This window comes from Notolepis coatsorum (assembly GCF_963971535.1).
Source record: "Notolepis coatsorum genome assembly, chromosome: 6".
In the NCBI taxonomy this organism is placed as follows: domain Eukaryota; kingdom Metazoa; phylum Chordata; class Actinopteri; order Aulopiformes; family Paralepididae; genus Notolepis; species Notolepis coatsorum.
In genome coordinates, this window is record NC_140170.1 from 99221921 (window position 1) to 99235588 (window position 13668).

At 45.2% G+C, this 13668-nt stretch overlaps 1 protein-coding gene across 2 annotated transcripts in view; it reads right to left on the minus strand.

Annotated features, from left to right (window-relative positions):
* The window catches only part of LOC311231155 (metabotropic glutamate receptor 4-like), a gene marked incomplete at both ends in the record, with an annotated part of 754768 nt that overhangs the window by 55424 nt on the left and 685676 nt on the right, over positions 1–13668 (minus strand). The window contains one exon of one of the 2 annotated variants that reach the window (XM_084317663.1): positions 12507–13442. In XM_084317663.1, coding sequence (XP_084173789.1) covers positions 12507–13442 — 936 coding nt within the window. Of the gene's footprint in view, positions 1–12479; positions 13443–13668 lie in introns of both variants that reach the window. The other variant, XM_084317662.1, reaches the window with a different exon arrangement.

Sequence of the window (13668 nt, forward strand, 5' to 3'; positions counted from 1 at the left end):
ACCTCAAACGAGAAAAACTTACAGTTTGCGTCGGATGTAAAGTTGTGCTTAGAGTCGTAAATTAGAACTCCGCCTCCTTTCTTGGAGGTGCGTGCGATATGGGAGCTACTAACATTAGGGGGTGAAGCCTCGTTTAAGGGCAGAAAGTCATTAGGTTTAAGCCATGTCTCAGTGAGGCCCAATAAGTCGAGACTATGGTCTGTTATCAGTTCATTTACCAAAAGAGCTTTGGTTGGCAGAGAGCGAATGTTGATAAGGCCAACCTTCACGCACTCTGTATATTTAACAGCGTGATTTTCAGCCATGCGAGTAGGTTTAATCGCAATTAAGTTGGCATGGTTTATCGCACAAGGACGAGCTGGGTAAAGCGGAGCGTAACGAGATATTCTATACTGGGATATACCGGGTTAATGATAGAGATAGAAAGAGGTGGGGAGCCTGGTGGAGGAGGGACCCAGCATGGTTAGGAAAGGTATAGGGATTGGCAGGCTCCATCGGTTTAGCATGACTAGCAGGCTCGCTACGAGCCTGTACCCTGGCATGCTTGTGGGGTGGCTGTCAGCCCGAAGTTCTATGTTTCCGGTCCAGTTCCCTACTCCCACTCACTGCGGATCTCAGAGCCATGTCCATACCCACGGAGAGCAGCCAGGCTCCATTCCAGTTGGGATGAAGGCCATCCCTAGCAAAGAGCTCCGGACGTCTCCAGAAAACATAGTAATTGTCTATATACGGAATCGTATTTAGGCAACAGTAACCCTTCAGCCAGATATGAAGTTCACGGATCCTGCTGTACTTACCATCCCCATACCGAGGGGAGGGAAAGGGACCAGAGATAATACAGGCTTTCTTAAAAGACTGGACTGTGGAGATCAGGGCCCTAAAGTCCTCCCTCAATATCTCAGACTATTGATACTTAATGTCATTAGACCCGGAGTGGATGATGATGGATGATGCCTGAGGATGGTCCTTGATGAGTGAAGGGAGTGCTGCCTTGATGTCCGAGACCCTGGCTCCTGGGAGGCAGTAGGTTCTGGCCCTCGGGACAGCCACATGACGCACCATTGAAGTCCCGATGACAAGCACAGAGGGAGGGGGGAGGGGGAGCGGTGCAGGGCTCACCATCCCTTGGGGGTCTCTGTAGAGGTCTGCCGTCTATAGGTTTACCATTCCGAGTGGGAGGAGGGTGCGGCTGGCGAGGGGGATCCTTCAGAGAGTGAGGCAGTGGACCCATCCATGCCTCCTGTGTGTCGGCTACAGGCGTGGTACCAGGAGCAGCAGTGAAGGACATTCCTGCATGACCAGTCTGCTGTAACACCTGTTCCCACGCCCCGGGAGAAGAGGTCGGTTTCGGTCTGGGGGTGAAGACCGGGAAACCAGGGCGCCTAGAAATGCTAGGAGTAGCTGGCAGATCCTCCTCCCGCTCCTGTGGTGGGGGGCCCAGACAGCTCCTAGCCATAGGAGTGGGTGAGCCTGACCCCGGACGTTGCCTCTTGGCCCCTGATGTCCGGTGGTCAAGCTCCACACTCTCCAGGATGTTGAATCTGTTGGAGAGTGAGAGAGACTCATGGGGTGGAGGGCTAAGACAAGAGTCCCAGGTACGCCTCTTACGCCTCGACTGCACTTTAGACCAGGCCTGGGCAGGGGGTTGAGTAGGAGTGGAGCTGGAGAGCTTGGGCTTGGCTCCCTGCTTCCTGTATAGGCTCTCCCTAGAAGATCCACCCGAACTGGGGGCGGGGGGTGCTTCTCTCAGGTCAGCCGACAGGATGGTCTCCCGATGTCTCTGCTCCTCCAGATGGATGGTGGTGAGGAGGGAGACCCGCTCCAGCAAATCCTCCAACTGCTTGGCGATCTGGCAACAGCCAGTAGTGGAACACTCCAGTGGGGGACTGGTGTCTGATGTCATTCTGGAGCTGTAGGCGCAGGTAGAGCAGGCTGGCGGCTAAGTGGAGCTGGAGGTTCAGTGGAATAGACTGAAGGCCCAGGTAGAGCAGCCTGCAGGCCTAGTGGAGCTGGAGGTCCTCAGGTGGAGATGGAGGCCCAGTAGAGCTGGAGGCCTCTCCCAGGAAATCCACACGAGGCCTCACAGAATGGTGTTGAGAAGATGAAATCAAGCAAGCAGTGCTAGGAATAGCCTACCCGTGTAACAGAGACTTACTCGCGAGGACCTCAGAGAGGTCCGTTGCGGTGAGAGAATGGTCTAGTTAGCTTGGTTAGCTTAAGTAGGCTATGCAGTAGCAGGAGAGTTAGTAGCCTATCAGCTAATGGCACTGGCAACTCCAGCTGAGGTCAGGACTTACCACAGAGGGCCTGTTGCGGGAAGTAGACGCAGTAGGATCCGCTGGTTCTGCTTTAGGGCTGGTGGGTAGCTGTTGGTAGCGAGCTGCTGCAGGGCTCTTCGTAAAAAAAATAATATATATATATAAACTAAAAGGAGAAAACCTTCAAGGGAAAGAAGGGACCGCACACTCCACAGGACTCGTTTTTGCTTATTTATTGTTTGCACAACGCGTTTCGCTGTCGCTTCCTCAGGTGCAAGCGACAGCGAAACGCGTTGTGCAAACAATAAATAAGCAAAAACGAGTCCTGTGGAGTGTGCGGTCCCTTCTTTCCCTTGAAGGTTTTCTCCTTTTAGTTTATTTATCTCTCTTGCGTTGACCTGCACCTCCAGTCGGGGTCCAACCAGATGTGCACAAGTCTTATCTAGTTTAATATATATATATATATATATATATATATATATATATATATATATATATATATATATATATATATATATATATATATATATATATATATAAAATCTCAAAGTCCTAAACGGACCGGCTTGGTGGAATGACCAGCTGCTGGTAGCTAGCTCCTGCAGGGTTGGTGGCTAGCTGCTGGTTGCTAGCTGCTTCAGGCCTGGTGGGTAGCTGTTGGTTGCTAGCTGCTTCAGGGCTGGTGGGTAGCTGCTGGTGGCTAGCTGCTGCAGGGCTGGTGGGTAGCTGTTGGTAGCTAGCTGCTGCAGGGCTCTTGATAAAACATATAAAAATCCCAAAGTCCAAATCGGACCGGATTGTAGTGATGGCCCTATGAAACCAATGCTCCGATACAAGCGTCAAACTCAAAACTGCTTTGCTACGGCAAAAGTCACGTGACCTATGACGTCCGAACCAGTAAGTGTATCGTTCGCTCAGTGAATCATGTGACTGGTTTCGACACAGCGAGACTGTTTTGTAACGCGAGACTTTGTTTGCGCGGCATTCTACTCTACATAAACGCCCAAAACATTTCACTCGATCTGTGCGGTTTTGTAGTAGGAGTGGTAGTTGTTTTTGAGAGTTGTTATTGAGAGTTGCTATTGAGAGTTGTTTTTTGATCATCATGGAGCCAGCTAAGAAGAGAAGCCATTCTCAAATGTGGGAACACTTTGATCTGAGCAGTCCTAGTAAGGTATGTGTGCATTGTACTCCTTAATAATTTGTAATTCTTAGAGTGTACAAATAAGAGTAGCATTCGATTTCTATATGATTAGATATGTGTTGTGTAGCCTATTTATTATGCGTTGTAGAGACCATCAAATAATTAGTTTAGATGCAATTTGATTTGTCTACAGGTCAAGTGCTTGCTGTGTCATCACCAATTGGCCTATAATAACAATACGTCCTCATTGCTGAGGCACTTCAGAGCCAAGCATGAGAAGGAGAACCAGCAGGACTCAGATCAAGGTAAGTTTTATTTATTGTACAAACATTATTACACACTCATTAACTCATTATCATTCATTAAACACACTATACAAATGCAATATTATATAATAGTATCGTTCATCATGCCTTGCCTTATTTAAAAAAAAAAAAAATTATTTGTTTGTCTGTCTTAGTGGACCGGAAGCAAGAGCTGGATGAGGCCCTTGTCAACATGGTGGTGAAAGACTCCCAGCCTTTTTACATCGTGGATGATCAGGGCTTCAAAGAGTTTGTGGGAAAGCTTGATCCCACATACATTCTGCCTTCTAGACAGGTAGCTTACACTGTATCGCAGAACCTTAGCATGTCTTTTACCATGCTTTTTGTAAACTTTATGTACATTATACCTGTTATGTCTTATTTTTATTACTTGTATTATTGCACAATCGCTGCGGTCATGACCACCCGCATTTCACTGTATGCTTGTATGCCGTGACAAAAAAAACTCTTGAAAGGTTCTGAAGAAAATGGTGGTCGATAAGTATGAGGAGGAGAAGACCAAGGCCAAGGCTCAACTGCAGGACATAGAGGGTGTGAGCCTGACTGCAGACATGTGGACCTCCATTAATATGGATGCTTATCTTGCAGTAACATGCCATTATGTCCACGAAGGTGACGCTGCAAAGATGGCCACTGTACTTTTGGGAGTGCTGCCATTCCCTCGCGTTATTTTTTTTCCTAGACGCATTTCTCAGAGACGCTCTCTGATTGGCCACTGACTGACGCTCTCTGATTGGCTACTGACATGTTTGCCCAATCGCATGACGAGCTGTGTCTTTGCCCATTTCCGCGTCGAACAGCCTGCAAACTACCTGGCATTCTATCGCCATGCTCTAAGACAAACTCTAACCTTAACCAACTTCGAAAGAGTGCCTAAGCTTAACCGTCGAAAGAACTTGCCGTCACGCTCTAAGACAAACTCTAACCTTAACCAACTTCGAAAGAGTGCCTAAGCTTAACCAATGTAGAAACAGGCGTCGGCCAATCAGAGAGCGTCTCCGAGAAATGCGGCTAGGAAAAGAAATAACGCCATTCCCTCAAGTGCATACAGCTGAAAACCTTGCAGCTGCTATGAGGTCTCTCATGGAAGAGTGGGGCATTGCAACCAAGGTTAAATGCCTTGTGACGGATGCTGCATCAAACATGATGGCCACTGCCAGAAATCTGGAGATTAGGCATGTTCTGTGCATTGCACATGCACTAAATTATCTAGTGGTAAAAAAACACCTGGCCTAGAGGATCTACGCACAAGAGGACGGAGAATAGTGACGCTTTTCCGATCCAGCACTACTGCTAAAGAGAGGCTGACAAGTGTGCAGGTGCAAATGAAGATGAAGGTGATCCAAGAGGTGGACACTCGCTGGAACAGCACCTTCATGATGCTGCAACGCCTGTATGATGAGAGGCAAACAGTGGGGGCAGCACTTGCATCACTGAGAACGGATGTTAATCCTCTCTCTTCCGATGACTATGACACAATAGCAGCATGCTTACAAGTGCTCTACCCATTTTACATGGCAACGGTGGAAATGTCCCAGGAGAAGAGAGTGTCAGGGTCGATGGTGATTCCACTGATAAAAATGCTAACATATTCAACACATGAAATTCTGGGGAAAACCACCAACGTGATAGCAATACAGCTGGGACAAAACATGCTTGCAACCCTCCTACATAAGTTTGATACAGCTCAAGCCGTTTGTCCCTGGCAACACTGCTTGACCCAAGGTTCAAAAACATCGGCTTCCACAGTCAAAACCAAGCGCAAGTAGCCTTAGCAAGACTGACTGGTGAATGTGCAGCACTGATGAAGCACACAGACCCATCAGCTCAACCACAACACACTGCACCAAATGTAGAAAATCCACCCTCCACAGGTAATATTATAACTAGATTATTATTGAAGTACTGTACAGGACTAAATAAGTAAAAAATATGATACAAATTGAAACCTTTAAGTACTAAATAAATACTGTTGTGTTTCTCTTTCAATGTCTTTCAGCCTTTAACCTGTGGAAAACGATGGACCAAGATGCTGCGACTGCGAGAAGGTCACGAAATGCCACGGCAGATGCCACTGTAGCGGTCCAGAGAAGATCCACTTTTGTACTGGAGCAACCACAAGCATGTGTACCCTAATTGTTCAGACTGGCAAAACGCTATCTTTGTATTCCAGCCTCATCTGTTCCATGTGAACGGGTTTTCTCAAAAGCTGGAGAAGTGGTCAGCAAGAAAAGAAACCGTCTCAGTCCAAAAACTGTTGAAAAAATTCTATTCCTCAATAAAAATCTTTGAGTCCCATAATCACATCCTGCCCTAGTTACACAAGCACAGACATCATCATTATCCTGCACATCCCGTTTCCCAAGCACACCCTCTCCAACTACATATATTTACACTATCAATCATACAATTAATCTCCATCCCCAGAAGGAAATAATTCAAAGTAAAAACCTGTGTGTGTGAACCTGTGTAGGGAAGAGAAAGGTGTATTGCATGCCAGCCTCTTTATACTCTGGGGGTGAGGGGGACTGATTTGCCATTGGGAACACCTGTTATTGTTATGATCAGATCAATTAAGTGTGAGCGTGTAACAATATATATATATATACATATATATATTACAAAACAAACAATTCTAAACATTGCTTTAGTTTACATCCACATAAAACAGGTTTGTTTTGCAGTCTCCTATTTTGCCAGCAGAGGGCACTGAAACGAACATTTGAATGAATGAATCCATGTTCAATACATTTGGTGAAGTGGTTCAATACTGGTTCAGTGCTTCATTTGGCCATCACTACCCGGATTGATGGAATGACCCAGCTGTTGGTAGCTCGCTTCTGTAGGGCTGGTGGCTAGCTGTTGCTAGCTGCCTGAGCAATGAAAAATCCTTACTCAGGGTTGAAAGAATGGCAGGGTGAAGGATAAAATACTTGTTTTAAAAAGAGTGCAAAATATCTTAAAAGCTAATAAAAACAAACAAAATAAGAACAAACACTGGACAGAGACTATTTCCTTGCTGCCATCTTGGATATCCCAGCATGCAAGGCTCTAGGATGGAGGGAGGAGAAGTTTTTATGGACTCCTGGATTTTGTTGTTTTATATTGGTGTATTCCTTTGTAGGGAAAACAAAGGGGGGGGGGGTAAAAAAGGTAAAAAACCACCTGATCCCCTGGTAAAAAAGTTAAAACAATCAAGATATTTGAAGGATAAAATTGCAGAAATAAGTTTAAAAAAGCAAGGTCCGACGTTTCGCCATCTTAGGCTTCATCAGGGTGAAGAGCTACAGTATTGATTTGACAGGACTTCCAATTTGCGATCAGTGAATTGAAGCTTCTGTTTTCTGTCTGCCATTGTCCTAGGACATGCATACTGTTGAATTGGCAGTATTTATACTATTTTATCATATCAGGGGCAAATTGCACTCAGCTGCTCCATGAGCCAACAGCACTGCCAGATGTCAGGTGCAAATTGTACTCTGCGAGCCAACTGCCTGGACAGATATCAGGAGCAAATTGCACTCTGTGAGCCAACTGCCTGGACAGATATCAGGAGCAAATTGCACACTGTATAGGCATGTTTGAGCTAGTATATAATTTCGACAATATCTTTAGTGAATAGGTCCTTAAGACGGAGCAAACAGTGGGCACAAATCACACACAGTTAAGGGTACTATTAGCGGGTGAATTCCCTGTGTGTTTTATTTAGCTATTTTTACTATTTTACCATTTTATCCAACGGTTCCCGGTCGCGGCTCACGGCGCCGTGATGAAGTGACGTCATCAGTTTGTGCCGCTCTGTATCAAAAAATTAGTCCATTTCCGGGGTTTTTTCGGCGTGGCATTATGACGTGGCCTTGAAACTACACTCTACTTTTTATTTTGTGTTGATAAACCAATAAATGACTCAACCAGGATCATTTCAATTCGATGCTAAATAAACTTTTACGCACGCATAAAATGTGCCAGATTTAATTTTACATGCGTTACATTTTTATCAATATCTTGGCCATTTTTTGTGCTAGAATGAAACTGAACAGATTGGGAGGAAGTGACGAAGGAGGCGGAAGTTACTGCCAGAAAAAAAGAGTAGAACAAGCCTGCACAATTCGTCCACTAGATAATTTCTGTCGGACAGTTAGTAGTTAGTAGTTCGACTTTTATAACAGTAGTAGTAGCAGTAGTAGTAGCAGTACTAGCAGTAATAGTAGTGGTAGTAGTAGTAGTAGCAGTAGTAGTAGTTGTAGTAGCAGTAGTAGTAGTATTAGTAGACGTTTTAGTAGTAGTAGTTTGAGCTATCCATGTGCTAACGTTGACGATCCAGTGAGGAGGAGCAAGGAGCAGAAGGAGCAGAAGCCCTGCCTTCAACCAGTTCAGTGAGACATGGAAGGAGGGCTAACCAAGACAGGTGAGAGACTTATTATTATTGTTATTATTATTATTATTATTATTATTATTATTATTAGTGCTTTTGTTTTAGTTATTACTCTGTTCATAAAAGTTGAAAATAATGTATTTTTACATGTCATTGTCTACAGCAATGATTTGCCTGGGACATCTAGGGGGGCAGGGTGTGCCCAAGCCAACCCTAACCCTAACCCTTATTACTAGGTTTGCAGACTTTGTACGCAATATATACAGAATGGAATATTGAGTGTATATACAGTGTGTGTGTGTTGTATGAGCAGTGTCTTATATGTACAATGTGTGTGCCATTTATGTGCAGACATGATGAGCAGCCTGCTCCAGTCCGACGCAGGACAACCCAGGCCAGGCCAAGACGTCCAGCCCAGGCAGGAGATCAGGCAGGAGATCAGGCAGGAGATCAGACGCCCTGGAAGACCGACAGTGATCCTGATCCAGCCCCTCAGCCCCTCCGGTTCATGCCATGCAGGATGCCAGGACCGCAGCTAGACCCCCATGCCACGTATACACAGGTAACACCTGTCAAAAGGCGTTACAGTTTGACAGGTGCAATATTTTTTTTGGATACGCCTCAGGCATCCTGCACTCTATATGACTGCACTCTAGTCATATGTGTACTGTATATATGTATATTGAATATCCCACAATTTAATTATTTAGTCATTTTTAACTTTTTTACTGTAAAACATTTTTTTTTACTTTTTTTTGTAAAAAGAAAAAACCTTTACTGACTTTTTGTTAAAAAAAAGCATGCTGGTGATCATTTCCAGTTGATAATCAAAATTTCGTCTGTGTTTATTACCTGTGTATGGAGAAAATAATGCTTTGTAAATTGAATTCTGATCTGTTCTCTTTTGTTTATGTAAATATGCTACCTGAGGGTGCATTTCCACTGTTTTATATCCTTGATTTGATATGTTTGCATTGGTTCATACTAAAAATAACACATTTTCTCAATCCGATTTTGTGTTTTGTGTTGTACATTATGCAGTATACAGTATATACAGTATTATACAATATGAAAACTAACTGTCAGGTCATATATGTGAGGCTGTGCTGAAAGAAAAGATACCAAACATACCATGGTAAAACATTTTTAAATGGGAATTATACAATTTAAATCAAAATTAGCCAAAACATATGAAATATCCCAAGACCCTGTTTTTTTATCCTTTTGTTTTCGTTTTTTTGTGTAAAGCACTTTGAGCTGCAATCTGTATGAATGGGGCTATATAAATAAAGTTATTATTATACCTGTTTGCACAGAGAGATACGGATGGAGCCCAAGAGAGCCTGTACAAATGTCTGCTGTGCTGCACGACATCTGCATCAAAAAGAGAGCGCCTCTCCAGAAGAACCAGTGCAATTGAGGCTGGAGTGGGAGAGAGCCAGTCAACGAAGACATCACTGCTAGATTGATCCCCAACCAGATCATCCAATTTATTCAAAGGCTTTAAATCAATCTGGTCCCCCTTTTTGTCTCTCTCTCTCTCTCTCTCTCTCTCTCTCTCTCTCTCTCTCTCTCTCTCTCTCTCTCTCTCTCTCTCTCTCTCTCTCTCTCTCTCTCTCTCTCTCTCTCTCTCTCTCTCTCTCTCTCTCTTGAATGTTGTACATTCTCTACAAATACATTACAATTTCTAATATTATACTATCAGGCTCTATGTCCACAACTGCTTTATATCCAAATAAATCGACTTCACATAAACATGCAATGTGACATGACGGGTTTAGTAATTAGTACCACTCAATTCCACCTATATTGTGTGATATATTCTATCGTTACTAGGCTATTGTGTGACTCATTGTCTAGATATTTTGAAATATGTTGTCATCCTCAATATTGTAGAAGACAAGTTGTTGAATTTCATATTTAAGTTTACGCTTCTCCAGTTCAAGCTTCTCCTTTTCGACCCACAAAACCACAAGCGACCCAACACTCTCTGAGGGTCTGGCCTGTGCCTTGTTGGTCGGCTGGTTCCCTGACTGGGGCTGTCAGGCATAGCATCATCGCTGTGCTGTCTGTGCCCCTAAGCCTGTTGAATGTGGGGGATCTAGGTTTATCAATCTGCGCCTGCGGAGTTGGCCGATCGACTTGGGATTGGGCTCTCCGTGCTCAGGAGACTCAGGCGTATAAAAGTATATTGGATCATGTCTCCAGCACCCCCACAGCCATAGCTACAACCACTTAATGTCAAGGCTCTCATCCACATTCATTCATTTTCTCCCCCCGCTCTCTCTCCCATGATTTCATAATACCGGAAGTGTTGCGGTGGACTTCTTCACCACATGGCCAGTGTGCTTGTCCCAGGCGAGCTCCTCAATGATGTGAACACTGAGGAGCATGCTAACTCTCTTCACAGCAGACCTGTTGATGTTGATGGGATTCCAGCCTCTTTCTCCCCCACCTGTAGTCCACGACCAGCTCCTTGGTATTATTGATTGTTGAGAGAGAGGCTGTTTATCTGGCACTACTGTACCCGGTTGTCAACCTATCGCTTAATCCCCATGTTGGAGCTGTGCATGGCTATATACAATCGTGGGTGTCCAGGATCCAGCTGCACAGGTTGGGGTTGAGTCCTTGGTTCCTGAGCTTGGTTGTCGAGTCTGGCAGGGACTGTTGAATGCTGAATTATTGTCAACGAACAGCATCCTCAGGAATAGGAATTATTTTCCTCCTGGTGGGTGAGGGCATTGTGGCGTGTCGTGGCTATTGTGGCTATTGGCTATGGCATACAGCTGTTACCGGCTTTTGCCAAGAATGAATGGAGGATACACTTATTTAACTCTATATTCAGAGGTGCTATACAATTTTCTCCTTTGCCATCAGAATCAGAAGTTCCATGGCACATCACTTTAGAATTGCACAAACTGCATTTGCACAACTGCATCTGTAATTTCCCTTCATAAAAGCAAGACCTTTGGCGCAAGATTAATACTTTATGATTACAAGGTCAAAATAACTGGCCTTTATTACTGCACAGCCAAAGGTTCAGCATCCTTCAAATAGATATTTGCAATGCTTGGCTCATGTACAGCCTGTTTCTATTTCAATCCAGCTATCCACCTACACTCATTAAGCATGATAAAAAGGTTCTAAAATACAGTAGCTGTAATGAGTGATTTAAATAGACAATAATGTAGAATCCTGGTATTGCTGTCAGCCTGTCTGCCTTAAGGTACATTCAAATACAACGCAAATCGGAATTTAGAGGCGGTGCGAATGCATACAAAGTCAATTGAAAGATGAAAACAGGCGCGGCTGGGTGGCGCAGCAGACAAGGCGCTCATCACCAACGCAGGAGACACTGGTATCGAATCAAGCTGTCAGTGTTGCTTCCGGCTTGGCCGGCCGTCATACTGGCTCAATTGGCAGAGTCAGCGGGAGGGAAGCCGGTGGGTGGGTCTGGGTCGTTGTGGACAGCGACTCCTACAGTTCGGTCGGGGCGCCTGCACAGCGAGGGAAGGATCTGAGAGAGAGGTAGTGTGACCTTCCACACGTTACACTCTCCCAGTGAGAGTCCACGCTGCCAGGTGAAAAGAAGTGGTGGGCTGGGTACACATACCGACAGTAGGGGGTATAGTGCGCAACGACCAGGAAGGGGATTGGGAATTGGCATAACGACTAACATTGGGAGGGGAGAAAAACGGAAAAAGAAGGGGGGAAAAGATAATAAAAAAGAAAAAAAAGAAAGAAAGATGAAAACAGAACAGGTGAACAGACACAGCTTGCTCCAGGCAAACTTGAGTGAGAAATGTGCCAGGCGAGATGAAGCACAATATGTATATCTTTGTTTGTTTGTTTATTTTACACATCTTTCCAGTTCCTAACGCACACATTGATGTCACTACTGTAGTGACTTTTCAATTGCAAATGCTTCAAGGACAGAACTCGACCCCAGTTCTTAACCAGCTATACGTATGCTAATTAGGACAGGACAGCTGTTTCAATTGCAAATCACCATGTGGCACCATTCATATTTCTACACTAAAAGATGCGTTAGGAACTGGAGACTACTGTATGATACATTAAAATATACATTATATAATGCAGACTGATGTGAGGGATAATTGCCTTAAAAAACCCTCCAGGGGCTTGACAAGCAGCATTCTCCAGTCAGTACACAGTACTGAAATAGTTTCAGCAATGTGAAAATAGCTTCTTAACAATGAATATGAAATAGACTGCTATGAATGCTCTGTGGCATATAGATATTGAATAAATGAATAGGTTACATTTATGCAACAAGACCAAACACGCTAGCATGTCTTCATGCCAGATACAGATACAACGCATAGGCAGAGGATGAAGACCAGGCACATTGTTACAGCAGTTACAGTAATAGCTGAGCTTACCTTTTCTGTGGACTGCGAGGTGCCAAAGAATATTGGAATGAAGGCCAGCCAAATGATGCAGGTGGTGTACATGGTGAATCCGATGGGCTTGGCTTCATTGAAGGTCTCTGGCACCCCTCTCGTCTTAATGGCGTAGACTGTACAGGTGACCATGAGCAGCATGCTGTAGCCAAGCAGGCAGATCAGAGACAGGTCAGAGATGTCACACTTCAGCACGCCGCGGGCCAGCGTCGGGTTAGATGTCCGTTGGTCTTCGTAGTCAATGATGGGCTGGGAGGGGTCCACGCCGAACCAGATACACACCCCGAGCAACTGTACCGAGATTAGGGTGAAGGTGATGACCAGCTGGGAGGCCGGGGAGATGAACCGAGGTGCACTCACAGACATGCTACCCTGCTCAAAGATGCGGTAAATCCGGTTGGTCTTGGTGAGCAGGGCTGCGTAGCTGATGCTCATGCCTAGGCCCAGGAAGATTCTTCGGAGGGAGCAGATTCCGACATCAGGGCCAGAGATCATTAGGAATGTGGTGGCGTAACAGAGGAAGATGCCCGTTAGCAGGACATAACTAAGCTCCCGGCCTGATGCTTTGACAATTGGAGTGTCATTGTAGCGGATGAATGTCACCACCACAAACAGAGTGGCTGATATTCCAGCAACTGCAATAAGCACAGGGATGACTGCCCACGGAGAGCTCCATTCCAGTTTAACAATGGGTATTGGAACGCAGCCTGTGTGATTTCCGTTGGGCCGCAAATCAAAGCGGCACATCTTGCAGGAAAAGGTGTCTGCCTGATACTGATAGCCATCACAGCGCTCGCAGTGCCAACAGCAGGGGATGCCCTTCACAACCTTCTTGCGTTCGCCATGCTGGCAGGCATGGCTGCAGATTGAGGAGGGCACCTGGCGGGCACCACCTGGCCACTGCATTGAACGGACCTAGGAGAGGTGGAGAGAGAAAGAGTGAGAAAGAGAGAGAGAGACATAGACAGACGTACAGTACGAGATGTAGCAAACACTGTAAGGGTCAGAGGGGGTCGAATGAGGCTGCTATTTTGTTTCATTTAAAGCAATTGTTCATTTTGAAGGGTACTAATGCACTTAAATTTTGCCTTGAGACTGGGGTGCACCATGGCTCAGCGTATTATGGAGCAAGCCACATACT